General features: G+C 51.4%; 9 protein-coding genes and 2 pseudogenes across 11 annotated transcripts, besides 2 other annotated features; 7 read left to right on the top strand and 4 right to left on the bottom strand.

Moving 5' to 3' along the window:
* Positions 1-3,015: 3,015 nt before the first annotated feature.
* NCS57_00327400 (Lactamase-B domain-containing protein) lies at positions 3,016-4,182 on the bottom strand (the record flags this gene model as incomplete). The annotated part of the gene is made up of 1 exon (XM_053053281.1): positions 3,016-4,182. One exon carries the CDS (start codon positions 4,180-4,182, stop codon positions 3,016-3,018), a length of 1,167 nt encoding a protein of 388 aa, XP_052918527.1.
* Positions 4,183-4,972: 790 nt separating this feature from the next.
* NCS57_00327500 (uncharacterized protein) lies at positions 4,973-6,816 on the top strand (the record flags this gene model as incomplete). The annotated part of the gene is made up of 4 exons (XM_053053282.1): positions 4,973-5,108; positions 5,162-5,535; positions 5,582-6,320; positions 6,368-6,816. The coding sequence occupies 4 exons, from the start codon at positions 4,973-4,975 to the stop codon at positions 6,814-6,816; spliced, it is 1,698 nt and encodes a 565-aa protein (XP_052918528.1).
* A 667-nt stretch (positions 6,817-7,483) lies between these two features.
* Positions 7,484-9,251, top strand: NCS57_00327600 (C2H2-type domain-containing protein; the record flags this gene model as incomplete). Its single annotated transcript, XM_053053283.1, has 2 exons — positions 7,484-7,505; positions 7,561-9,251. 2 exons carry the CDS (start codon positions 7,484-7,486, stop codon positions 9,249-9,251), a joined length of 1,713 nt encoding a protein of 570 aa, XP_052918529.1.
* A 301-nt stretch (positions 9,252-9,552) lies between these two features.
* Positions 9,553-10,246, top strand: NCS57_00327700 (Beta-elim-lyase domain-containing protein; the record flags this gene model as incomplete). The annotated part of the gene is made up of 3 exons (XM_053053284.1): positions 9,553-9,634; positions 9,686-9,944; positions 10,000-10,246. 3 exons carry the CDS (start codon positions 9,553-9,555, stop codon positions 10,244-10,246), a joined length of 588 nt encoding a protein of 195 aa, XP_052918530.1.
* An 881-nt stretch (positions 10,247-11,127) lies between these two features.
* NCS57_00327800 (NADPH dehydrogenase afvA) lies at positions 11,128-12,384 on the bottom strand (the record flags this gene model as incomplete). The annotated part of the gene is made up of 1 exon (XM_053053285.1): positions 11,128-12,384. One exon carries the CDS (start codon positions 12,382-12,384, stop codon positions 11,128-11,130), a length of 1,257 nt encoding a protein of 418 aa, XP_052918531.1.
* Positions 12,385-13,298: 914 nt separating this feature from the next.
* Positions 13,299-14,225, bottom strand: NCS57_00327900 (annotated as a pseudogene). Its single transcript has 3 exons — positions 14,013-14,225; positions 13,717-13,960; positions 13,299-13,639 (listed from the first exon to the last, which is right to left on the bottom strand).
* Positions 13,299-14,225: a sequence feature.
* Positions 14,226-15,945: 1,720 nt separating this feature from the next.
* NCS57_00328000 (uncharacterized protein) lies at positions 15,946-16,761 on the top strand (the record flags this gene model as incomplete). The annotated part of the gene is made up of 1 exon (XM_053053286.1): positions 15,946-16,761. One exon carries the CDS (start codon positions 15,946-15,948, stop codon positions 16,759-16,761), a length of 816 nt encoding a protein of 271 aa, XP_052918532.1.
* Positions 16,762-17,223: 462 nt separating this feature from the next.
* Positions 17,224-19,937, bottom strand: NCS57_00328100 (annotated as a pseudogene). The gene is made up of 6 exons: positions 19,871-19,937; positions 19,423-19,812; positions 19,246-19,370; positions 19,108-19,193; positions 18,805-19,044; positions 17,224-18,751 (listed from the first exon to the last, which is right to left on the bottom strand).
* Positions 17,224-19,937: a sequence feature.
* A 661-nt stretch (positions 19,938-20,598) lies between these two features.
* NCS57_00328200 (Amino-oxidase domain-containing protein) lies at positions 20,599-22,239 on the top strand (the record flags this gene model as incomplete). Its single annotated transcript, XM_053053287.1, has 1 exon — positions 20,599-22,239. The coding sequence occupies one exon, from the start codon at positions 20,599-20,601 to the stop codon at positions 22,237-22,239; it is 1,641 nt and encodes a 546-aa protein (XP_052918533.1).
* Positions 22,240-22,968: 729 nt separating this feature from the next.
* Positions 22,969-23,866, top strand: NCS57_00328300 (uncharacterized protein; the record flags this gene model as incomplete). The annotated part of the gene is made up of 2 exons (XM_053053288.1): positions 22,969-23,059; positions 23,115-23,866. The coding sequence occupies 2 exons, from the start codon at positions 22,969-22,971 to the stop codon at positions 23,864-23,866; spliced, it is 843 nt and encodes a 280-aa protein (XP_052918534.1).
* Positions 23,867-24,268: 402 nt separating this feature from the next.
* NCS57_00328400 (uncharacterized protein) lies at positions 24,269-25,733 on the top strand (the record flags this gene model as incomplete). The annotated part of the gene is made up of 3 exons (XM_053053289.1): positions 24,269-24,590; positions 24,642-25,085; positions 25,144-25,733. The coding sequence occupies 3 exons, from the start codon at positions 24,269-24,271 to the stop codon at positions 25,731-25,733; spliced, it is 1,356 nt and encodes a 451-aa protein (XP_052918535.1).
* Positions 25,734-26,478: the final 745 nt, after the last annotated feature.

Here is a 26,478-nt window from a genome sequence, read left to right on the forward strand (position 1 = left end):
TACCAAGGATTAGCGGTGCTCGAGGAGTCGTGGAGTGGCTTGATACCTTTTGCCGGGACCTCGAAATTTCCGTTGCTGATACACGCATTGAACAAGGCGCTTTTGACACTGGCAACATGACGGGCGCTGGCCATCGCATCTCGACTTGCGTTTCTGGCAATTTAGACAAGCCTGCGTACAGGGGTGCGTTAGCAGATGTATATGGCGTATGCTCGACGTGGTTATGCGCTTTGGGACATTGGACACTCACATTATGCAATCGAACTCGAGGCTGAGAAGAGCCGTCTTCCAAGGCAGCATCATCCATCTTATTTCGGCTTTGATGAAGTCATGAAGAAGGAAAAGTTGCCTACGTCTTACCACGAGGGTGCTTTGGGCGTTCTAACCCTCGCGCCAGATTAGTCATCCTGGCGTTTGTAATGATCGGAGTCAAATTGCCTCCGAGCTGTTGGGGTCCTATCTCTGTCTAGGGTAGGGACAACGTGGCATTGATTCCTGATGGCCAGCTTCAAGCTGTTTCAAACGACTTCAAGCGAGGCTTGACAATGACTAATTCATTTTTTTTTTAGTAATCGCAGATCACATATCAAGATGAGGTCTCCTAATCTCCTTAAGGGTCAAATTTTGGGGGTCTAATTTATGTTCGCTTCACACGGAGTCTTATAGGCCCCTTGTAGGGAATAGGGGTGGTGCTGTTTTCCCTCATGTGCGTGCTGCGGGGTCACGCCCTCGTAGGTTTCCGGCTGGTCCCAAGAGGAACCAGACATCACTCTAGATCGCTCGTAAGCCTATCAAGCATGATTCCCCATGAGCTAAGAAATACCACCTGTAAGTACAAAGTAAGCTCTTCATACACCGGGCGGGCTGTCAGCTAAGCTAGCCATCAACACAGTTCAGTTACCTCCAATTCTAGATTGACCCATTGCCGTCATGATTTGCACGATCACTCCGAGATAATCTGGCAACAATACACTAACACGTCTCATCTCGGTCGGAAAAGCCGATCGTCACATATGTACGCAAAGTATGGGTTACTCGAAGAATATGCGCAGAGCCTTGCAGAACAAATGCATCTTTGCCCATTAGTGGACTAAAACCACTCTTCCTGTCACTTTTCCTTCCGCTAATCTCTGGATTGCCTCATTCACCTTGTCCCAAGGAACCTCTGTGATGGGAATCGACTCCAACTTTCCACTCTGTGCGAGCTGGGCAACATCTCGCATGTGCTGCGGGTTACCAGTAATATTCCCAATAAGAGACTTGCAGGTAAACGTGAAGGGAACCATGGAAATGCTCATCTCTCCCCCAACCAAGCCTACCGCAATCACTTTGCCCCCCTTGCCGATGCAAGCCATGGCGAGCTCTGCTGTTTGCTTGCAGGCCACAAAGTCAATGGCTCCAGGTAGGGGCTCTCCCGCGGCCTGGATGATTTGATCAAAAGCATCCTTGGCGGCAGAGTCCACGACCGCGGTTGCGCCGGCTTTGAGAGCCGCTGCTCGCTTTTCAGGTGAAATGTCGGCCGAGATGATGTTTTTGTGACCCAGAGCCTTGAGCGTTGAGATACCAGTCAAGCCAAGCCCCCCCGCACCGATCAACAAGATGGGCTCGTGTGGCTTCAGCGGCATCAGCTTATGGATCGAACTCAAGACTGTGAGGCCTGAACAGCCGAAAGTACACGCCAGCGAAGGATCCACGTTGCCGTAATCGACGAGATATCTTGGATGTGGGATCGTAATGTATTGCGCAAACCCTCCGTGAGCGAACACGCCTCGGGTTTTCTGTTTGAGGCATAGGTTGTCATGCTCATCCTCACATCGGCCGCAGTTCTGACAGCCCACCCAAGGGTAGACCGCCCGACTGTCACCAACAGAAACAGGGAAGGTGCTGGTATCAACATTGGGACCAAGCTTGGCCACAGTGCCCACGATCTCGTGGCCCAAGGCCCGAGGCAATGTGGCCCCTCGGTTCTTGACATACATCTTCTTGCCACCGCCGAGATCATAGGAACCCTCCCAGAAATGCAGGTCAGAATGGCACACACCGCAGTGTGACACTTTGATCAAGATCTCTGTGCCGGTAGGTTCTGGGATGGGCAGCTCTATCTTCTGGAGAGGCTTGCCATGCTCAACAACGGCCCAGGCATAATAGGTGGATGCCATGGTGTCAGGGTGCTTGCTAGTGAAAGACTTGGGAAGGACTGGGGTCTGGGTTTGTGGACGTACCACCATGAGGCATCTTCCCCTTTATCACACTTGTGTGTTACATGACATCTCAGGTTGGATCATCTCAGCTTCCATCTGGGTTCTCTGCTGCACTATACCTCCGGCTACCCAGCGAGCCGTCGAACTTGCAGGGTTGCACCGCTACAGGGGTAGTGCTCGGCGTATGGCGTAGGGCGTAGGGCGTACGGGTTCTGAACATTCGGAGCCTAAGGGCATGCCGAACGGCTTCTGCAGACTCTAGCCCGAACAAGCGAAAGGGCATGGTCATTAGGTCCGGGGCTCCAGATCGTGGGGTTCTCAACCCCCGGCAAGGATATGACGGCTCCGAGCAGATCCAGGCACATGTTTCCGGGATGCATTGCGGACCCTTCTCCGCAAATCTTGAATGCAAGATCGTCATATCACGAAATCCGGGGATGTGGCTGCTGCGGGGTGCGTATATCGGTGGCTACCATGGAGGAGGATAATGAGTACCCGGATCACAGAGGACGCTCAGTTCCACAGTGACGCAGTGCATTTGAGAAGCTTTCTCACAACCCTTTATGGGCGCCCATCATTACTTTGCTGGTTCGCTTCTGGGCTGTTAACTCGTGGATCAAGATCGTCGGTGTGCGTGTATCTATTCTGTACAACGGCGAGGCCCCGTTATACGTGAAAGAACGTAGAGACTACATTGGCAACCACCACGGGCACTAGACTTTCGCAACGGTAGTGATATCCCAAAGATCAGATTGAGCTTTAATACTTGAACTGGCAAGTGAAGCTAGCTATAATTCTACCTTGTAGGCCTCATTTACTCAGCAGAAGCAACATCCAATTTCCTAACACATACACCATCTCTATATGTTCCATCCGCAAGGAACTTCCGAGTCTTGCCTGGGATAGGAAGCTCGTCCAAGAACGCCCACCTCAGACCCTTTTTCCACCCAGCGTTGTACCAATCGTTGATATCACCACGCGGGAAGAATGGTAGGGTGTGCAGCAGCCCGGGATCGTGAGCAATGAGAACAAGCACCTTCTCATTTGCATCGACAACCGTCAAGCTCTCGATGCTTTTTACCGCAGTAGGAGGGTCGATGTACCATGATCCTTCACCACAACGGGGTGTGTAAAATGGAGAGGTGCGCGCATGTCTCTGATCTGGGTGACAGGCAGTGAAGAGAGAACAGGCGAACGGGGCCACCTGACGATGGTGAGGGATGATGGTGGAGGGTTGGATGTTCGCGGGCATTGGAGCGTATTGAGTTGGCCTGAATGACCCTCCAAAGTGGCAAATATCGCCTCCTAGAAACACGAATGTATCGACTGTGGTTCTGACGAGGGCGGACATGTGGCCAACTGCATGACCAGGCGTATCAAGAACATATAGACTACCGTCGCCGAAGTAGTCTACGGCTCTGTAGCCCGCGACAACTAGATCTGAGAAGCTGAGCTCATTGACTTTGCGGTCCTTGAACGTGTCTTCAAAGAACGGCGAGCCTTCCATGATGGGATAACCGGGTAGAAAGTCCCTAGAGAACCCAGGACCGACCACAAACTCCATGGTTTCAGGAAATGTCCTTGGGTCTCCAATATGATCAAAGTGCCAATGACTAATGATGGCGGCTCGAAGCCTTGCCGGATCAACTCCCCCTTCGACCAAGATGTCAATGACATTCTTCTCGATCTTGATGCCAGGAATCTTGGCGTCAATGACAGCTGCGGTAGGCCCAGGAAGGTTCCAGAAGTCTTTGCGGGTGCCCAGGTCGAACATGACCTGGTCCCCTGAAGGATGAGTGATGAGGAAGGCAATGGTTGGAAAGTTCATCAGCTCATGACCGGGGATTGGTGGCTGAACCAGAGTGTCTGAAGGGACGGCCAGGTTGGCAGTCGTATTAACGGCCGACACCTGACAGATCACCTTCCCTGGTGGGAGCTCAATGGAGGGAGTTGCCTTGGGCGAGATCTCGGGGTTGGACATGTTGGGCAATAGATGCGATGAAGATGGGTCTTGCAAGTACGAAGATATGGTGGAGCCAGTGATACACGATGCATGATACATGAGATGAGCTATGGGTATATCAAGTATTGGACTTGATCGGATACCGGTACCTCCCCCACAACACCCCGGATGCCGTGGCATCAGAGGCAAATGCGGTGCCGTATCCGCAAGTTAAGCTTCCTTTAGAGATGTCACCAAGTCCACAAAGTATCCGCGCTCTGCGAGACGTGCCGGCCGGTATCGGTATCACACAGTAGCAAAGGTAGTCCAATTGTGGTGTGGCTGGACACGCCCTGTCGATCGACCCAGGTGATCTACCATGGCGATCCGCGCCGCGCTGCTATAACCGGCCCCAAAACCCAAGCTACTTTGGTGTGCGGGGAAAATGCGGGGATCTCCAAATGCGGAGCCGGCCCCGCATCTACAGATCTTGTAGGGTAGCAGGGATCGAAAAAATCATCACCCCCTTTACTCATAGAACTTTGGTGCCAGCAATGGCGGTGTTTTTTTCGACCCGCCTGTCGAATGAATATCATGCCGTACTAAGCTGCGGCTCCGCGTTTTGAAGCCATCGTGGGAAGTATGAGATAGAATGGAATGGGGAAGAAGGGAGAGCGCAAAGGTCTCGTGAGGTTACGACTGGTGCAGAAGGAATAAAGCATCTCGTTTCGCTCCACGTCTCAATCGTTGAATCAATCACATCACTGAAGGAACTTTCAATAAAAATCTCTTTACAATTATTTTGACCTCGCATTGTCATTCAATCAAGATGAACAAGACCAGCTCTACACAAAGCCGCGGGTTCAAGACCGAGTTGACCGACTACTCTATCGTCCACGCTGAACAGAGTGGTCCTTATGCAAAGGATTTGGAAGTAGATGCTCTGGTCGTGGGAGCTGGCTTTGGTATGTCAACAATTTCATCCGCCACCTCTATGTCTGCTAATCACCTCTCACAGCTGGCATCTTTATGCTCAAAACCCTCCGGGATCAAGGACTCAAGACTGTCATTTACGAAGCTGGCAACGACACGGGCGGCACCTGGCGTTGGAACTGCTACCCGGGCGCCAGGGTCGACTCTGAAGTGCCCGAGTACGAGTTCTCTTGGCCCGAAGTGTGGAAGACGTGGAATTGGAAGACCAACTACCCATCGTACCAAGATCTGCGAGACTATTTTGATCACGTCGACAAGATTCTCAACATCAAGAAGGACTGCTCGTTCAATACCGTTGTCGTCGGTGCTGAGTTTGATACTGGAGCTGGCAAGTGGACCATTCGAACTGAGGATGGTCGTACCGCGAAAGCAAAGTATCTCATCTTGGGCACTGGATTTGTACGTCATGTCCTGAGGATCTCTGACCCGTGCTGACTCCCCTTAGGCTGCCAGGCGTTACATTCCCGACTGGAAAGGCATCGAAAAGTTTGAAGGTGTGATCCACCATTCCTCGTTTTGGCCTGACGAGGAGATTGATGTCCGAAACAAACGATGTGCGATCATCGGTACCGGCGCATCAGGTGTCCAGATTGCTCAGACCTGGGGACCCAAGGCAGGCCACGTCAAGGTCTTCCAACGCACCCCAAACCTGGCCATTCCGATGCGCCGAAAGGATCTTTCAGTCGAGACGCAGAAAATCCATAAGGAATTGTATCCAGAGATGTTCAGACTCCGCGAGACGACATTTGCTGGATTTCGCTACGACTGGTCTGAGAAGAATACCTTTGATGATACGCCCGAACGTCGACGGGCTACATATGAACAGGCCTGGACCGAGGGCGGCTTCCGGTTTTGGGTTTCAATCTACAAGGATAACCTCTTCAGTGGAAAGGCTAATGTGGAGTCTTACAAGTTCTGGGCCGAGAAAACCAGAGCCCGGATTCAGGATCCGAAGAAGCGAGACCTTCTTGCGCCTCTTCAGATGCCGCATTACTTTGGCATCAAGAGGCCTTGCTTAGAACATGACTACTTTGAGCAGTTCAACCGGCCAAACGTCGAAATCATCGATATCAAGGCTAATACTGTCAAGGAATTCACCAAGACTGGCCTTGTTCTCGAGGACGGCACTCATCATGACTTGGATGTCGTCGCAATCGCTACTGGGTTTGACGTTGTCACTGGAGGTGAGCTTACCATACAAACATTGATTGAACACGGCTAACAAATTTAGTCATGACCCAGCTTGGTGTCAAGAGCATTCACGGGACTCGCCTACAAGACGAGTGGAAGGGTGGTGCGAAGACATACCTGGGGACCAGCGTCAGTGGTTACCCAAACATGTTCCACATTTACGGCGCCCACGCGCCCACGCTCATGTGCAACGGACCCTCAAATGTTGAGATCCAGGGCCGCTGGGTGCTGGATATGATCCTGAAGATGGAGCAAAACAACATCAAGTATGTCAATCCGAAGTCCCAGGCTGCCGACGAGTGGAAGCAGCATGTCATCGACCTTAACAACAAGACGCTGTTCCCTACGACAAGCTCTACATACATGGGCGGGAGCGTGCCTGGCAAGGCCTATGAGCCTGTTTGCTATTCTGGTGGATTGCCTGCTTATAAGGCGGAGATTAGGCAGGCGCTGGATAGCATGGAGGGATTCGAAATTGTCAAGAAGTAGTACCTATATATAGAGTCAACTTTAACAAACAGATATTACTTGGGTCTTTCAAGACACCTGTCGATGCTAAAAGGGCTGTTATTATGCTGAGCGCCTTTGGTCAATCTACGTTATGGTGCCTTGGGGTATTGGGCTTTGATGCCATCATGTATTGATAGCCGTCTTTTACTGTCAATAGCCTCGTTTGAACATGTCGTTGATGGCAAGAAGAAGCGCCTTGGTCAAGTTATTGTAGTTCATGGGCATCTGGGATGGGCTAGATTTGATGCGTGTTCGAAATTGGGAATATTCCCCTTTAGTTGAGAATTGGAGTTGAGGGTCATGATGGCCGAACACCGCAAGAAAACATTGGACACACGACGTAGTTAAAATCCAAAGAGTAAATCATCGCAACAACGGAGAACAGGCACCCAGCGCGGACAAGATCTTGAAGCTGTCCGCTCGGCCAATGTGTTCTTCCTAGAAACGTCTTAACGGCGTCTTGCGCATCGTGCCGAACCAATTGAGGCTTCATGATAAGAATTAAACCTTGAGCGGAGTATCGGCCCCAATTGGGCTATTAAAGCGGAGTTCCAAGGGGCCGGTTACAGGAAAGAACCGATCCCCTTCATTTAAAGCAGTGGGGAGAACCCCTCATGTTATTACTTCCACCACACACATATTCATCATGGACAACTTCGATGGCGACAGTAGGTGATTTACGACAACAACAGCGAGGCAACGATACTGACGCGTGGATCATAGTCCTGGAATTTTCCAAACTCGACTTTGCAGAATTGGGCTTCATGTTAGATCCCATGGACCATGATACTGCGACTGAAGACTCCAGCTTGGATACTGGACACCAGCTGTGTCGAGAAGATCAGTCAGTAAGACCATGCGACACGATTCTATCAGCTCAGCCGCTCGAATATACCCGCCCAACCATTTCAGACTTCCTCCAATTCCCTGGCGTGATCGATCTCGACGCATATATTGACCCTTCCCTGTCCCTGCAAGCACAGTCGTCCCCAGCAGAGCAAAATCACCCCCGTCAGCTGTCTACGGGCGGAATACCTACCCCCGAATCGCCCTCTCAACACATCGATGCCTACCAATTTGTGCTTGTCCCTGAGAATCAGAAACCCAGCCTTCCTCGACGAAGAAGTCGGTACCTACGCAACCCGGCCCAACAAGCAGGCCTAGGCCTCATACCCATACCAGTCCGCGCCTTAGCCGACGACGCGGCCGCTCCGATGCAACGATGGCGGAAATCACCACCCGAGACTGAGGGCGCTTCGATGGCCGCCATCGCCGATGTCATGAGACACCCGTTGCGCCCTCAATCATCCGCAGGTAGCCTCAACGGCCGCCGCAGAGGCACGAGCGGTTCTTCAAACTCCACAGTGTCGGCCACGTCGACAAGCTTCCGACACACGACGAGCGGACGCGTGAAAAAATGGAGGCGACCGGCTCCCCCAAGCTGGAAGCCTGCTGAGGAGCGGAGGTTCCAGTGTACCTTTTGCTGCGACTCGTTCAAGAGCAAATACGACTGGTCGCGGCACGAGAAGTCACTGCACCTCAATCTACAAGGTTGGAGATGTGCGCCGTTTGGTGGCACCGTCATGTCTCCCGTAACCGGCAGGAATCATTGCGCCTACTGCCACCTTGCCGACCCGGCGCCGTCACATCTTGAGATGCATGCCCACGGGAGCTGCCAGACGCAGACGTACATGTATACGCGGAAGGATCAGCTGGTCCAGCATCTACGACGCGTCCATCGCGTACATGATGTGCCCATGATTAACTCATGGAAAGTCGAGATGCCGCCAGTATCTTCAAGATGCGGCTTCTGCAATGCACAAATGCACAACTGGTCGGAGCGCGTTGACCACGTCGCAGAACATTTCAGAAAAGGCAAGACAATGAAGGGGTGGAAGAGGGAGCATGGGTTTAAGCCTGAGATAACAGCTCGAGTCATGGACGCAATACCACCATATCTTATCAAGGATGAGTTGGAAACGTTTACCCCCTTTTCAGCAACAGATAGGAAAACGAGTCAGCACATTGAGAAGCTCCAGATCTCTTCTGATCGCAGCATGCGAGAATGGGGAATGATTGAGGGATCCCCCGAGTCGGGTAGCAATGCTGAGGGCTCATCGTCTTCCTTTACAAACGAGGACCTCAAGTCAATGACATTTTCGGAGCTACTAGCGTTTCACCTGGGCCACTTCGCGCAACATCAAGTGCGGCTGGGTATTATGCCGACAGACAGCATGTTCCAGGATGAAGCCCGGCGGATGCAGTATGGCACCACAGACCCCTGGGAATGCACCATGGCCGACAACCAAGACTGGCTCAAGACGTTTCGAAGCCATCACGTAGAGGGGTTGCTGGAGACTGAGCACTTTATGAGAGGCTGTAGGAAGAGGAAGGGAGACGACGAACATTTATAAGTCGATAGAATAAATATTATATTCATCATTCATCCATCTTCGTTTGATGCAAGGGCATTGAGTGGCTACAGTGAAAAGACTTCGGATGCCGATATGCGGAGCTTGGCACGCCCTACGCCTTGCGCCATCCTTCCTCCAATATCCATCAATGATGACCACCTACGCCGTGGCGGATGCTCCTGAAACGAGTTTAGCATGGGGAAGATGAGTTGAGTCGAAGTGAGCCTCAAAAGAAGATGCCTTGACTCGACTTCACAACCATAGCACCACAGACCAAGCCGTATTCATCTTACGATCCACCATGGGTAGTATGATGAAAGAGGTTCCCTGCACTCACTGGCTTCAAAACGGGAGGAAAGACCCAGCCAGCTTGGACCTTCGAAGTAAGTTGGCCCTGTTTTCCATCATAGCTGTGGCTGACACCGGGCATCAAGGCGATACAATCACAATTCCAACTGCATCCATGTTGAATGCCATCCAGCCGTGCACATTAGGAGACGATGTGTTCGGAGAAGATGACAGCACCAATCAGCTCGAGACATGCGTTGCCAAGAGGATCGGTAAAGAAGCCGGTCTTTCCGTTCTCTCGGGCACCATGGGCAACCAACTTGCCCTGAGATCACTTCTTACACAACTGCCCCATTCAGTCTTGTGTGATTGCCGATCCCAGATATTTGTCCACGAGGCTGGCGGGTGGGTATCTGATATATTCATTCGACAAGAGCCTTCACTAACTCCCCCTATCTAGAACATCGTCGCTTTCTGGGGCTCAATTTCAGCCTGTTGTTCCCAAGAATGGCAAATACTTGACGCTTGAAGGTGTTCATGATCATGTCGTCCTCGGTCAAGATATTCATAGCTGTCCCACCCGCGATATAAGTCTTGAAAATACTATTCATGGTCTTATAATCCGTCTGAAGGAGATCGAGCGTATCTGTCTCTTTGCCAGGGAACATGGCATCAAGATGCATCTCGATGGCGCTCGTTTGTGGTAAGCATGCGCTGCCAGGGCAGGGACTTTAGCCCAGTTCTCTCGGCATTTTGACACTGTTTCCCTATGTTTTTCTCAAGGCCTCGGAGGCCCAGTTGGTAGTGTTCTAGTTGGAACCGATGAAACAATCAACCATGCCAGATGGGTACGCAAGTCTATTGGCGGGGGCATACGACAAGTCGGCATACTGACATCGGCGGGGCTGACCACTATTCATCAACACTTTGGTGAGTCTGACTTTGTCGAGGATGGTCTCCTCCCAGCAACGCACGAGATGGCGCGGAAAGTCGAAGCCCTATGGATCAAGATGAGCGGCCGGGTAATTGAGCCTGCCGAGACCAACATGTGCTGGTTGGACCTCAAGGCAGCGGGCTGTAGTACGAAGCGGTTCGTTGAGCTTGGGAAGGATTCTTGGTCTTGTATTCATGAGCCATCGGCTTATTACACATTATCAGGTGGTTTAAAACTCAGACGATGTTCTGCAACGGCTACAAGTCGTTTTCCGGGAGGCATTGGAGGGCGGGGAGAAGATGGCTGAGAACCAAGTTGGGAAGGCCAGCGTCTACGCTTCAAGATAGTAACTAGGAAAGTAATTAAAGTATCGACATTCGTTCGGTTGAAAGGTCTATCATCTGAGCTTTTGGTAGCAGAGGCACAACAGCGAAGACACAAGGTAGCTGTGGGTGAGTATGGTGCCTTCTCGTCATTCAGCATATATCTTGAAAGTCTCTTATCAACTCTGTTTTTAATCTTCATTGTCTTTGCCACAAAACGAAGCAGCACGGGCTGGTGAGATAAGGCTGGCGAGCAAGGTGACTTTAGTAGAGGCAGAAATGCTTTCTTTTGACAACGGCTACTTGTCTAAAGTGTTCTTAGAATGGTGATTTACCTCTTTCCACGTCCTCTAAAGGCCCAACTGGTCTGGTTAGCCATCTTGACAGTTACTCCAAGCTCATCGGCAAAAGCGTGAACCAGGCCAGGGTTCTTTTGGAACCAGCGCCCGCAGAACACGACATCAATACCAGACTGGAGAACCTCCTCAGCCAATGTACCCGTCTTGATGCCGCCAACAGCAGCCACGAGAATATTCTCGCCAACCCCCTTCTTGATCTCTTGCGACAAAGGCACCTGATAGCCAGCCCCGGGCTTTATACCGGTCGCCTGGCTCGGGTGGAGGCCACCGGAGCTGACATCAAGCAGGTCGACGCCTCGGTCGGCGAGGAGAAGCGCGAGTTTGGTGCTATCAGCGATAGTCCAGCTCTCAGGGAATTCATCAAGGCCCTCCAGCAACTCCGTACCACTAACGCGGACAAATAGCGGCATGGTGTCAGGGATCACTCCTCGGATAAGTTCCGTGATCTCCAAAACGATTCGGACACGGTTTTCCCAGCTTCCGCCATACTCATCTGTCCTCTGGTTACTGACGGGGCTGAGGAACTGGTGAAGCAGATATCCATGAGCGGCATGGATCTCAATGACGTCGAAGCCAGCTTCGAGAGCCCTCTTGGCAGAAGCCACGAATGCCTCCTTGGCTGCTTGGATCTGTGCCAGACTCATTTCCTTTGGCTTTGGCAAGACATCATTATACGCCAACGGAGATGGCCCGTAAATCTCGTCAGGCCAGCCACCAATGTCGGGGGTTGCCACGGCGTTGGCGCTGATCCACGGCGGTACAGTACTGGCCTTGCGCCCAGCATGGGCGAGCTGGATACCGATGTGCTGATTCTGGCCGTGAGCAACCTCGACAATGCGCTTCAGCGGGGCTATCTGGCCATCATCCCAGAGGCCTAGATCATGCGGTGAGATGCGTCCCTCTGGCTGTACGGCCGTAGCTTCGATCATAGCCATGCCGGGACCGCGCTGGAGAATGCCGCCAATGTGGGCGACATGCCAATCGTTTGCATAACCGTCAATGGCAGAATATTGGCATAGAGGTGCGAGAAAGATGCGGTTCTGAAAGGTAACACCGCGGATTGTCAAGGGTGTGAATAGTTTGCAAGGCGATTTATTGGGGTCGTCTAGAATTCGGGTGCCGGCGGCGGGCTGTTGCGCGGGAGTGAAGTATGAGATGCCTGCTTGAGGTATGTTGCTGTGTGGGTTATTGGGGTTGTGGGTGGGATAATCTCCCGGTAGCGACCCCATGATGAAAAGCTGAGATGCTCTCGGCGATAATGAGAGCCTCCGGTGTTGGGATGTCTGAAAGGGCCTTTAAGTAGATACTTGTGGTTCACCAGTGGTGTCTGTCGCGTCTGGCTGTGATTTGTAATACGGGTCCGAGTTTTTCTCAAACAATGCTCACAGTTGTCACCGCTAGGAGAGCTTCAGTTCATCCATGGCGTGATGATCGGCTCCGATATTTACGCCCTACGCCCCGCGCCATACGCCTTGCTCTGCCAAGTCAATATTGTGGGCAATGGGAAGTCGTCGGATTAAAACCACGGGTCTAGTAACTAAAGCTCAAAACATTTATCAACTAGAGAGCTGTGCTTCTGTTGCAAGACTCGTGATGTGATGGCAGTTTCCGGCCAAGAACTACGTTTGAGGATCTGAACTGTCTCGCTCACCAATCTCCCTGAGGCACCGTGATCCCAAAGACATCCGACCCCGCCGAGATAGATTCGCTTGTGTCCACCGTCGGTGGGCCAGCCCCTGGTCTCTTTGTCGAAGTCATCTAGCCGTATAGTTGGCAGTTTGTTCACGTCTTCGGTTGCGGGCCTTTCGCCAAGCTCGATCCACGCCCATATTGCCAACGCTGCGAGCAGCACTCCAATTCCTTCGTGCTGTGCTGCTGTGGGCTTTGTTCGGATTATTGACCACGCACGGCATGCATGCGTGACGGCGATTTTTGCCTCGCTGTTATTCCGTATCCACTGCCGCAGCTTGGTAACATTTGTAGCTCGTTGGGCCTCAGTTACGCGCCAGCCAGAAAATGCAAAGAGCTCTCGTACGGGCAAGCGAGCGAACAATGATAGCAGATGGATATGGCTTTGGACAGCCCGAGATAGCCTGGTTGGGGAGAAAGCTGCCGCGTGGCGTTGAAGGAGGTCTAGATATATGAAGGCGTTCTGGAGCTTGGGAGCATCATGGTACACTCCCATTGTAAGGAGCAGAGTGTTGAATTCACCGACATTGGCAACCTCACCGGAGCAATACAGGTCAAGAAGCCTCTGACGTAGAGGAGCCGGTGAGTGCGAAGCTGGTCGGGTGACAAGGTCAGCGGTTTCCTCCAACTGTCCGGGACACGTACATTTGCCCAAGCTCTCCTGCCATTCCTCTCGAGAGGATGCATCCCAAATGGACTCATGAGAGGGCATGGGCAGCTGCAGGAGTTCGATGGGTATTACCGCAGGAGCTGACCAGAAGCAACTGTACTGGCAATCGAGAACCTGTGATAGAACTAAGACCCCATAACTCGGACTGCGGCAACAAGTTTCACAATACCTACCCATGCAAAATAGAAGAGTCTTCGCTTACTCTCTTTACGAAGCCAGTCCTCCCAATCCATCGAATTTGAATGCACGACACTGTCTAGTGGTACTCCGAACTGGCTGAATTTTCCATAGAAGGAGATCCTCTTGCATAGAGTTGCGAGAAGAGCCATGGTGGCAGGCACGGCTTCAGCAAGCCTCATTTCACCAGAATACATCATACCGACCTGGTTGAGGATAGTAGCTTGAGCGATATGAATATCAGGCGGTGAAGTCCGGGAGCGTTCCACCTGATATGACATTAACATTATATAGCCAAAGGAATTGAGTTCAAAAATTAACCTTGTGATGGATGGCTCGGCGCAGGAATTCGTGTAGATCATAGAAAGTCTGTTCACATCTCAGAGTTCGTGAGAAGATACAGCCAACAGCGGCGACAGCAACGGCAAGCAACCATTCATCTTGACGAGGGACAAATGTCACCTTGTGTAAGAAGGGAAACACAGGGTGAAATTCCTCAAAATAGACCTGTATAAAGATGTTGATGTGGTTCATTGGCGGAAAGCTTTGCGCCGTAAAAGGCACGTAGAATTCGTTGTCTGCGTTGAGGCGAGTAAAAGATGAAACCATCATCTCGTAAGTGTCTTGCGTTAAGCACGGGACGTGATGGTAGTCTTCTGCCCTCCAAGACTCGAGATCTTGGTCTTCATTTCTTGTTTTACCCATCTGTTGGTCCCTTGATGGTTCTGCTGTGTCTGCCGCTCCATCGATGGGAGAGCTCGCGTCAGCTGTCTGTGTAAAGGTAGGTGGTGGTGCGTCAGTCGCCAACATCTCCACCTCTGTTTCTGCTGGAGATGGCATGGAAGTGGCTGCGAAACCACCGAGTCGTTGAGTTTCTCTTTCCTTAGTAGAATTTTCGGGCAAATCTGCCGCATGGCCCAGGAAAGTGGTGGGATCATAGTCAAGTAACGGCCACATCCCTTGACCGCAAAGGGGGTCGAGACTATCCCAGGTGAGATTTTGGAAGGCACTTCCAGACGTCGAGAGAAAATGTTGATCAATGGAGAACCCAGGAGTAGTGATGGCCGGATCGAGGAGGCTCTCCATCGATGCTTGACTGGCTGATGGAAAGCTTGTGGAAGAGACATTGCCGTTTCCGGGGTCGTTTCCAGATTGCGAGAGACTTATGATGCTAGTACCTTCGGAAGAAATTGGACCATCTATCGACCGCACACTTTGACCCAAGTCGCAATGCTCGGGCATCTGACCACCACCATCAGGGTTTCGTGGATTCCCTTCGCCATGGCGTCCCCTCTTCAACGGTGCGTAGGCGCATCCCAGGAGTTTCGAAGTGCACCTCGCACAAGGTAATTGACCATCGCAACGCTGCTTGGATTTGGCGCAGTGAATGCAAGCTTGTGATATGTAGGATGACTTCTGACGCTTCGCCGGCGTTGCGTTTGTGTCGTGAACCTGCATATGTCGGCTAAGCGCATCCCTAGGGTAGAGACGTTAACTTGTAATGTCGGCAAACGTGGGGTTTGGACTTTGGCCTCACTTTCGGGAAAACGCAGATGGACATTGATCACAGGCGAACGGCCGGAGACCGAGATGCCGAAGCCGGTGACGTTGAAAATGCTCGTTTCTAGAGAAGGTAGCGCCGCAGTCACGGCATGAAGGCATTGTTGCAGGGTACGGCCCCACGCCAGAAAAGAAGCAAGAATTATTGGAGCAAGAGCGAGAATTAGAGGGACACACCATTTATTACCCCTCTGCTTCCCGTTCCCTGCCCCTCCGCAATCCGATCTCCCCGCGTTCTTGATCAAGCCACCCGATGACGGTTACGCCCAGCGGTAGTTGACGAGGCAACGCGGGGTTGCAGGGGTTTCATGGACTGTCAAGGTCCATTGTATCGCTGACCAAACGAGAGTGCAACCTGTAAAGGGCACGTTAGTAGCAGGTACCTAGAACCTCAATAATCCCACAACCGATGAAACATGCTCTCCACACTTTGCTCCACGGCGGCCCCGCCTAGCGGCAGTTCGGCCGTGGGGAGATGCCGATAAACATTCCCCAGATTCCGATTACACATCATCATCCTCAATGGACAAGAGCACAAGATGTGTCTATCGAGCTAACAGAGCATCACAAAGTAGTGTAGCAGCATATAAGGCCCTATTACCTCGGCATCTGTTGAAATCTATACTTCACTTTTGTCCCTGGCATAGTGGTCCATTGTGTTCCACAAATAGTCCCCCTATCATCATATCCCATCATGCTCGACTTCCAAGGCAAAATCGTTGTCGTCACAGGTGCCGCCCGTGGCATAGGCCAGGCAATCTCCATCGAGCTTGCTGCAGCTGGCGCCCATGTCATCCTGGCCGATATTCAACTAGAACCCCAAGAGAAGACAGTTTCGGAGCTCCGAAGCCATGGCCAGAAAGCTTGCGCCTACCAATGCGACGTGACCAATGACGAGTCAGTCAAAACGTTCGCCTCACACGTCCTGAAAGATGTCGGCGCTCCAGATATTGTGTACAACAATGCCGCCTTTATTCGGAGTGGCGGCATCCTGAACGCCAGTGTGGAGAATATTCGGCGTGAGTTAGACGTCAACGTCCTGGGCTATATCCGCGTTGCTCAGGCTTTTTTGCCTAACATGGTAGCCCGAGGCTCTGGCTGGATCGTCAATACAGCATCTCCAAACGCATTCGTCCCGCCACCTATGGTCGCGGGAAATCTCCTCGGTTATTGCATCACAAAGGGTGCCGACGTATCCATGTCCCAATGCATGGCGATGTCACTCAAACCCACTGGCGTCGGGGTCAGCATCGTCTTCCCTGACCTCACCTACACTGAATCGGTTCACGAGTTGACGGGCACGGCCCCCAGCGAGTTCAACACTGGCTTTGCGGAGTTTGTATCAACTCACAGCCGTCCAGCTAGTGTTGTGGCTAAGAGGATTGTGGATGGCTTGAAGGAAGGAAAGTTTTTTGTGAATGCCTATGACGGGTTTGAGGAAATGTTGAGGACTTGGGCGAAACAGGACATGGATCCTCATTTTAACTATCTTTCCTTCTCTGGTCTGTAGAGCAAATAGAGAACGGACAGGTTGTATGGAACCGGGGCATCTTATTACGCAAGGGAAAATAATCACAACTTTTTTTTTTTTTTCATAAGCGTGATATTCTCCAGAGAGAGTAAGCTCTCTACTCTACGGCTGTCATCTACGTTTGTGCACACAGTGACGCCTCAAAATGAAGTCATCAGTCACAACAACAAAGAATAAACTTCTCGACACATGGTAGCATAAAAAAACACCATAACCCGGAATACTTCAATCACTGCTGCCAACGTTGTTATCACCCAAGGCGTGTGTAATCCTCGCAAAACGGTTGTCGCAGCCTCGGGTTCACTTACAGGTATAAACACCGAGCATTAAGAATCATGCTTCTTCTGTAGGTACAACCAACTGTCCCTCATATTCATTCTAGCTACAGCCCGCTACTCAAAACCCCAGGTCTTTGGTGACCACCCTGTTCTCCCTACCAACCAAAAACACAGACTTGTACAAATCGAACGACTCCGGGAGATCCTCCAACACGCGTCTACGGTTCTCGTCCTCGAGGAAGGCTGTAGCTCCATCCATGTCTGCGAACCAAAATTGTTCCATGGCGCCCATGGTGGTCCAGTCCGCGGTCAAGAATGGTGTGTCGGCGAAGAAATCATCAGTATCATCAGGAGTGACGCTCTTGTTCATAGCATAGCGCAGCAACTTGGTGCCGCTAGAGGTTTCAACAATGGCACTTGCTCTTGCGGTCATGTCCTCTCCGAGTCGATCCTTGGCAGCTCGGGAATTCTTGGCTAGGTAGAAGACCATCAGGACGGAGTCCTTATCGCGGTTTTCGAATTCCACCGGATCAATGACAATATCGACTGTCGACTGGCAGAGCAATCCGATGGTACCAGACTCGTCGACAAACACATGGCTCCTTGCAGAGGCCTTGTAGTTTGGGGCATGGAATGAACCCCAGAGTCCTTTGAGAGTTGACCAACCCAGAATCGTAGAGCAGTCCCATGAAGTTGATGTCGAGGCGTTCATGCCGATCGGCCGTACAGCCGGTTTAGGTACTGCGACAACCTGGGTGTAGTTCCGTAAAACAGGAACCTGGGCCGCAATCTTTTGCGTCATTCCGGCGTGGACCTCAGTGTACTCGTGCAAAAACTTGTCGTCCTTCCAGCCAAGTACACGTGAAGCCAACATGGCCATTTTGACCGTCTTGTTGTTTTCGGAGTAAGAATTTGTCGCCGGGGGGATAACAGGAAGGATGAGGTGACTATCGTACTTCCCACCAAAATGAATAACATGTGTGCCTTTGTTCACTGTGTTGGGATGTCGCGACACGGGTATGTTCGTTGGATAAGTGCCGTAATCGTGGCTGGAAATGACAACCTGAAGACGCTCCCTAGGTCTCAGACGGCAACTGGTAGGCATGATCTCGATATCCACGGGAACAATGTCACCTGATGCCAGGGGCAGGTCCCTTTGGTGACTGTGCACAGGCTGGTAAGGTGTCGATGACTTCTCATCCAGTTCACGGCGCGACACCCGCAAGAAGCCGAAACCAATGGGGCCGGTATCGACAATTGTCAGCCAGGGAAAGAAGACCTGGTTACCGTCACGGTCCAGCTTGCGGAGAGTAATGAAGAGATCCATGTTATCGGCGCCCTTGGCTTCGACCCACAGACGTAGCATGGCGTGGCCGGCAAATTCCAGTGATGTCTGTGTGATGGGAAGATCGAATGCGAGTTCTCCGCCCTCGGCATCATATGAAAGTGATTGTGCCTTTCCTTGTGCAATGCGACTGAGACCCTTGGATGGTGTTAGGAAGAAGCGCGTATAGTCGGTGGTCTCGATCGGAAACGACTTGGCCGAGCGCCATTCTCCCCCGTAATATCGCTCCCTCATAGTATATCGTACGGTCGGCCAAAACTGAACTTCGTTCGTCTTTCCCAACAGGTACTTGTCAAGGAAGGCTTTCTGGCGCCCGAGTGATTCCTCTGTAGTAGCCCACTCCCATCTGCATGTTGTTAGTTACATCTCAAAGCTGGTTTCAGACAAGGATTCTATTACTTCTGGTACTGATGAAGCTCCAGGAATTTTTCTTTGGCAGGAATCTTCTTCCAAGCGTTGAGCGTGCCACGTGTATGAATGCAGTGATCACCCCAACCGCAGATGATGTACGTAGGGCATTCAATGTTTTCGAGGTTGGGCAACTTGCTCTTCCAGTAGTTATCGAAGTAGGGATGCTCGAGTCCACCATAGGTAGCATCTTCCACAAGGTTGCGGCCCCAGTTCCAGAATACAGGGTATCTAGATGCAAGTCAGTATTACAGAAAAGAGTCATAAGAACCGTATCATGGAATTGTTTCTCACAGGCCACTGAATTGCGTTTCAGGGATTCCTCCCTTGAATGTCATCTCGCGGTAAAGATCCGTCATTCCGTCGATAGGAATGATGGCCTAAACAATACAAGTCAGGGGCAAGTCTAGGCAAAGCGTCCAGGACGCTTACCGCCAGTGAAGGTGGCCTCTCAGCTGCAGTTAGCCAGATTACCATGGCGTATCCACTGGCTCCATAAAGCGCGACTTTGCCATTACTCCATGATTGTTTGGCAAGCCACTCAACGACATCATAACCTGGTATAAGGGTTAGTAAAGGTGAACACTCCCATGACTCACAGTCTCTTACCGTCGAGGCCGACATCACGACTATAGTAACCCTTGTCTCCCTCTGACTGATGCGACCCTCTAGCGTCGACGGAAGCAACAGCATACCCCTGCTGACACCACCAACCAGGGTCCGCTGCCTCGAAAATGTAGAGCTTGGAAATACGAGAAGCATCCAGTCCACTGGCTGGCGGAAAGACGCAGATGTCGACGGCGCCATCTTTGCCATAGACGCTGTAGTTGAGTATGACAGGCAGACGTTCGTTCCGTCGGTTCTCAGGACGATATATGTTGCCTCTAAGCACTGTAACATCCCTGACAGAGATGGGGATATCCAAGTCCTGTATGATGCCATCTTCGACGATGGTCCTTGGATTGGGATCTCGAGTGCCCAACAGCTTGGGATCCCATCCTCCAAGAATTGTTAGCTCGAGGCTCGTGGTGGGAAACGGGCTCACTCTCGGGCTCACCGGGTATGAATTTCCCGAGACGCTTAGTCTGAGCGAGTGCCTCAGTCGTGAGAGTTGGGTCGGCCATGTTGTCTAAGTAGAGTTGGAGAATCTTATGCCTGAAGGTTGAAGTTGTGAATGAAGCACTTTCAACACCCCACATGTATACGGCATATCGTGATCCATTATATAATGGACACATCATATGCCCGTCAAGTAGCAGTGCACAACAAGAGTGTCATTCGGACTATCGGGCTTTCTGGTTGTGCGACTATCTTGGCCTCCCGAGTCCCTCGGCATTATGTAAGTGTGGGAGCACTTTACCACATTTCCGACCCCTGCCAGTTTCAAGGTGATACTCCTGACGTACCTAACCATGTATTCTCGGAGTAATTACCCCGTTTGACCGCTCCCACCTAGCCAGTCGTTATTCGGCGTGGTGAACGTTGCGGAACTGCTACCCCACAATGGCCGAAGCTATGAGGATATCCCCCACCACATTTCCGAGGCCTGTCGAGATGGGCTAGTCTAGCCTTGAAGTCTGTTCCGACTTCTCGATTAGTTAGGTAGCTTATACACTACTCCAGAGAGCTGGTGGGCGATAATCCACTCTTTTTTGTATATAAACCTACTCGCAAAGGTGTTTCTATCAACCGTTACTCAATCTTCAATCAAACCTCTCCTCCAATCAATCTTTGACATGCATACCTTGAGTTAAACTCACCGCCCATCGCCAACTACACCACACAATGGATAACGACTTCTCAAAGATCGGCCGGCTCACCTCTTCCTCTGAGCCAGAATTTGACATTATTGTCGTCGGCTCGGGACACAATGGCTTTCTCGCAGCTGCATACCTCGCCAAAGCTGGAAAAAAGGTTCTTGTTCTTGAACGACAATCGTACCCTGGCGGAGGCGTCGCGTCTCTGCCCATGGCTGAGCCAGGCTACACTAGCGAACGTCACAGTGCCATCCACCAGATGATTATGGGCAACCCCTTGATCACTGATGATGAGCTGCAACTTCAGTCCAAATACGGGCTACAGTATCTTCCGCTAGAGCCAGCTTATGCAATCATCTTCCAAGATGGGGTCCTCCCTCTATACCAGGACATGAAACGGACTGCCGATGCTATCGCCGCCATCTCGAACCGAGAGGAAGGTGAAGCGTACCAGCGCTTTGCCAAATTGGCTACCAAGATCACCAAGCTCATCATGCCAGGCATGTTTGTTCCTCCGGCTACGACACCCCCAGATCTGTCCGACCACCCGGATGTCGCCGCGGCTCTCGAGTCGAGTGCGAAGTGCAGCTCCCTTGACATAGTCAACGAGTACTTCAAGGATCCGACTGTGAGAGTAGCCATTCTTCGCTTTGTTACCGAGATCCAACTGGCGCATCCCAAAACTCCAGGAACTGGCTTGATGGCGTATCTGGGCGTTGGCCTAATGACCTTGTACGGGTTGGCGGTGCCCCGTGGAGGTGGCTCAGCCTTTACTACGGCTGTGTCCAAATGCCTGGAGGCATATGGAGGGGAGCTTCGTCTAAATACCGAAGTTATCAAGGTCATTACCGAGAACGGCCGGGCTGTTGGTGTCCGCACACGAGCCGGTGAAATTCGTGCGCGAGAATGCGTCGTGGCACAAATTCACCCACACGTTTTAGGCAGGCTCGTGGATGGAATCGACCCGACCATCATAACAGCGGCTTCCAAGACCAAATTGTCCGAGTATAGCCTTGTGGTCGTTCATGCTGCCTTGGAAAAACCACTGAACTTCAAGGCAGGAGGAGTGGCAAACCGCGTGGTGATGAACACCATCTGCCCGGGCAGTATTGAGGAGCTCCTCAAAAGCTACGACACTATGGATAAAGGCGAGATACCAGATGTCATCATGACAGGCGCGTCAGCCATCAATGTCGCCGACCCATCACGGGCTCCACCCGGAAAGTCCATCCTCCATGCCGTGGTGATGGTTCGTGCAGAGCATGCTCGCGTTGGTTTCCATGGATGGGATGAGGTCAAGGACGAGGTGACGCAAAAGTTCTTCCGCTACTTGTCTGGCTATCTTGTGGACTTTACTCCAGACCAAGTCCGGGCATACCACGTCGTTACTCCCAAAGACCACCAGGATGACACACCTAGTTTCCAGGGTGGTGATATTTGCGGCCTCTCAATGTCTTCAGATCAGATGGGTCCTCTTCGTCCTACCCCAGAGTTAGCCCAATATCGCGTTCCTGGGGTAAAGGGTTTGTATCTGGCAGGCCCCTTTATGCATCCAGGCGGCGGTGTTTGGGGTGGTGGTCGTCCTGTAGCTATGCGTGTTATGGAAGATATGGGGATCGATTTTGGCGCGGTGATTAAGGCTGATAGGACAAAGGCATCGCATCTTTGAATGGGAGAAGCCCCAGACTTGTATCTACATTACCGACCATATCAAAAAGGTGTGGGCGCTGATATTTTCCAACAATGCTAATATCTCAAGCCGTCAAGGTCACCAATCTAGAATCCCTTCTCAATCATCTCTCTGTGTTGGTCGGAATAACAGGTGACTTCGCATCCGAACGGGAGCGGGACACTAAACAAACCAGGCATCAGGGCCGATTTACTCCAGGGATATCGGAAGCCATTGATACGTCTTCTTGGTGATGATGAGCAGTAGCGCTTATACCCGGGGTGTCAGCAATGATCCCTGCAACAGAATCATTAGTCGGGAGAGAGCAGTGCGGTCACTCCGCGGCGTCTTACAGCTGTGCCGCAAGACGAATAAGCAAGGAGAGAATGCTCGTCTGTTTCCATTTCCATTCTGATAACAACATCTCTTGGCAGGGGCTGGATGCAAGCCTGCCCAGATGGAGATAGATCGACGGGTCAGACCCCTGGATCAGCTGGGGGTTTTTCGCTAGTGTGTCGATATTTTCTGCAACTCCAGCGTCTAGTGACGCTCGAAACCACGCTATTGATTAGCTATTGACGGGTACCGGATGTCAAGGAAATTGGCTGTACAGAGAGACACGAGGTGAAGCTGCGAGATAAAAATGAAGAATCGCTCCACTGTCATCACAAGCGTACTCTCCTTCTCTGCCACCAACTTCCACTCGTTCAAACGCCGCCAGCCGCCACGATGGTTCCTCGGGCCAGCCTTTTGTTAGCTCTCAGCCTCGTCTGCATCGAATCTGCGATTGCAGGTCCTTGCAAGCCTGGTACTACTTCAAGTGAGTATGCAGCGTCAATATTGGGTCGTAAGGCATAAACTAATGGGACCTCCAGCAGCCTTGACCTCTTCTTCCGAGACTGAATCCGCTACCTCGCATGCCGCATCTTCCACCACGGTCGTTACCACAGATTCTACTACCTCGGGCCCAGGCACTGACTCAACGACCTCGTCTCTGACACTCACCGAGTCTTCGACCGAGTCAACAACCTTTCTGTCGACAACCAGTAGTGTCTCAGTGAGCTCGGACTCGACAACACTTTCAACTTCCGAGGCGACCACATCTCTGTCGACACAGACATCCACCACCTCGACCTCCCCTCGACCGGACTCAACTGCGTTCAACATTATCCCAGGTGATGGCTCAGCTGCCAGTGGGTTCCTCAAAGTCAGGACCATCCTTGGCGGAGATGTTTACTTCAACAATCAATACACAACATACCAGACGGGCGTGTTCGTTGTGACTGGCCTCAACCAGCTCGTCGAACGCGGGTCACAGCGCATCTGCGCCTTCTTCAGAACCGGCCAAGGCTATGGCGATCTCGAGGGCTGTCAGCCCGAGACCGATCCCGATTTGCGAGAGGTGCCTCTGACCTGCCAACTAACGGCCAGTGGGAAACTTGAGTGCTCCGTGCCTGGCAAATTCTGTTACTACCAGAACGACATGCTCCACTGCGATGATAGGGGAACCTTTTCTTCCCTCTACATTGAGCCTCTTAGTGGCGCAGGCTATGGTGTTATTATTGGTCCCAGTGATCTCAGTCTGTCACCGGTAGAGCTTGCAGCTGCACCCATCGAAACTCTGTGATTGTCTAAGTCGGTCTTTTGTGTTATACCTGAGTGGGGAGCAACGACGATAACTCCATACGTCTTGCGCTTGCGCTATTTAGCTCCTGCATTTAACCGCGCATAAATATTTACAACTTCTATAGTATATATGTATATCAATGAGATGGAATATCTATTGCACATCGGGTAAAATATATGGCTAATTCGACGACCGAAGCATTGAAGTTTGTGGAAGCTCAGAAGGATGATTACTCAGCCAATAAAAACATGGCAGTTCTGACATCACACTCACGCAGGGTAGCTCCAAGCATGATGTCATGAGGGCTTAGAACTTGGAACAATAAGTGAATGGCATGACAAGTTACTCCATCACCTGGATCATTCGTTTTCTAAACTCTCCCCAATAATCAATGCTACCAAAATGAACGTCAACGTCCCGGATTTGATCAAAGCGGCCGTCCCCGAGTCGAAGGGTCGCAATGTCCAGATCCTCAATGACAACATGACGGGAAATAATTATAGGGACCAGAACTTCCTCTCTAGCGACTTTCCATCCAATCCTCCCAAATTGTACGTGACGGGAGAAAGCGACGAGTTTGACCAGCTGACTCTCGCCGAGTGGCGAGCGGAGGGCTTTGATGTCGAGTACATCTCAATGGAGAGCCATGGTGATGGGTACCTACGCAAGATCAAGTCCTTGAGCAAAGAGAACCTGGGACCTTGTGAAAAGTTTGGGATTATAGGTAAGTGAGATAATTCGAATGAAATCCTAGCCTCAGGCTGACACAAAGTAGCATACGACGACGCAGCGGCCATCTGTCTCGAGCATTTCCATGTCCTCGACAACAATCCAGAGTTCAAGCTCGGCCTTCTGATTGCCTACTATCCCTCTTCAATCCCAGATCCGAATGGCCGATTCCCCAGCGCTATTAGCGCCTTGGTACATTTCACAGTTGGCGAGGAAGTCGGCGTCGTAAAGCAGTCTCAGATGGTGGGCATTCAAGGCAAGAAGCATACGAGACGCAGAACGATTAGCAGAGGCCTCGGCACTGGCGGCAAGCTGAACCTTGCGTATCCTAGTTACACCTACGATGCACAGCCAGGGTTCGCTGAGCATGATATGGAAGAGTATGACGGGATATCTGCCGATTTGGCGTGGAGCCGTAGCTTGGCTATGGCGAGAAGAGTGTTTGGGATTAACCCTGACCTGGAAGTTGCTTTGGACAACAACGTACAGAGTGAGCTCCTAAGAAGATCTACAAGTCATGTTAGGAATTGCCAGACTAATATCGGCAGGCAAATTCTTCTCTAAGCATCCCGAGCAAGCCATGTCTACATATACGACACACAAGACACCCCACGTCACCAACATGCCGACCCTGACCGGAGGCATCGGATCAGCTGAGCTAAAACGCTTTTACTCCGACTTCTTTACCAATCCGCCTTCTATCAAGACCACGCTCATATCGCGTACCATCGGCGCTGACCGAGTCGTGGACGAGATACACCTACGCTTTAAGCATACGGAGGAAGTTCCATGGATGCTCCCCGGAGTGCCGCCGACCAACAAAAAGATTGAGATCATGATGGTTAGCATCGTCACGCTGAGAGGCGGCAGACTCTATCATGAGCATGTGTATTGGGACCAGGCCAGCGTTTTGGTACAGGCGGGGCTGCTAGACCCAGAGCTTTTATCACAGACTGCCAAGGACCTCGGGGTCAAGAAGTTGCCTGTGGTAGGAAAACGAGCAGCGAGGAAGGTGATAAAGAATAGGAATGAGAGTGACGACGAAGGAGAAGCGGACAATGAGCTGATTGAAGGGTGGGGGAAAGGCGAAGACAACAGTGAACAAATCGCAACTGCAACCGCAAAAGAGGCATCTTGAAGACTTTTACGATCTTCAGGCTCAGTTAACCCATCGAGGGCCGGGCTTCAACTATAATAAAGAACACATTTTTAACACATCATAGCATCATAATCCCCATGCTAAGAAGACTTTTACATCTTCTTTTATCTACAATGTAATTAAGTTTGATTCTCAGCAGACATTGGCTTTCAAGGTCTGCGTCTAATCACCTGTTAACTTACATTATCACAGCGGTGAAGTAACAGAACTGAACTGTAGCCAGCCAAAACAGATCTACCGGGTCTCCCTTGCCAATACGACCGATAAAACCATAAAGTGACTAACTGCAGCCTAAATTATTTGTTTAATCTAAGTACCAACGGAGGCTTCACTTCTTAGATCTCCCGGAAAAACCACGTACCAGGAGGTGGCTTGGTCTAGTTGGCTGCAACTCACCATCACCCGAGGTTGGGAGACTACTCATAACTGTGTCTCAGCCCCGTGTGCAGTCCGTTTAGGCCAATGATATCTATTATTACAAGATGAGAGCAGATTTTAATTTGCCGAGCAGGTCTTGGAAAGCGACACCCCTATCGCCCAAGGCGACCTTGACTAGGGCTCAGCACACCATGGCCCCCAAACAAGATTGCCTGGTAGCTTATCGCACTATGGAATCAGCCCTGTGCAACTGTCTTCCGTTTTCAAGTGTCATAGTCCCGGTTTTAGCCATGCCAACCCGGACCATAAAGGGGGAAACTCGTGGAAATCGCCGGAGTTCCAAGAC

Source organism: Fusarium keratoplasticum, chromosome 2 (assembly GCF_025433545.1).
Source record: "Fusarium keratoplasticum isolate Fu6.1 chromosome 2, whole genome shotgun sequence".
Classification (NCBI taxonomy): Eukaryota; Fungi; Ascomycota; class Sordariomycetes; order Hypocreales; family Nectriaceae; genus Fusarium; species Fusarium keratoplasticum.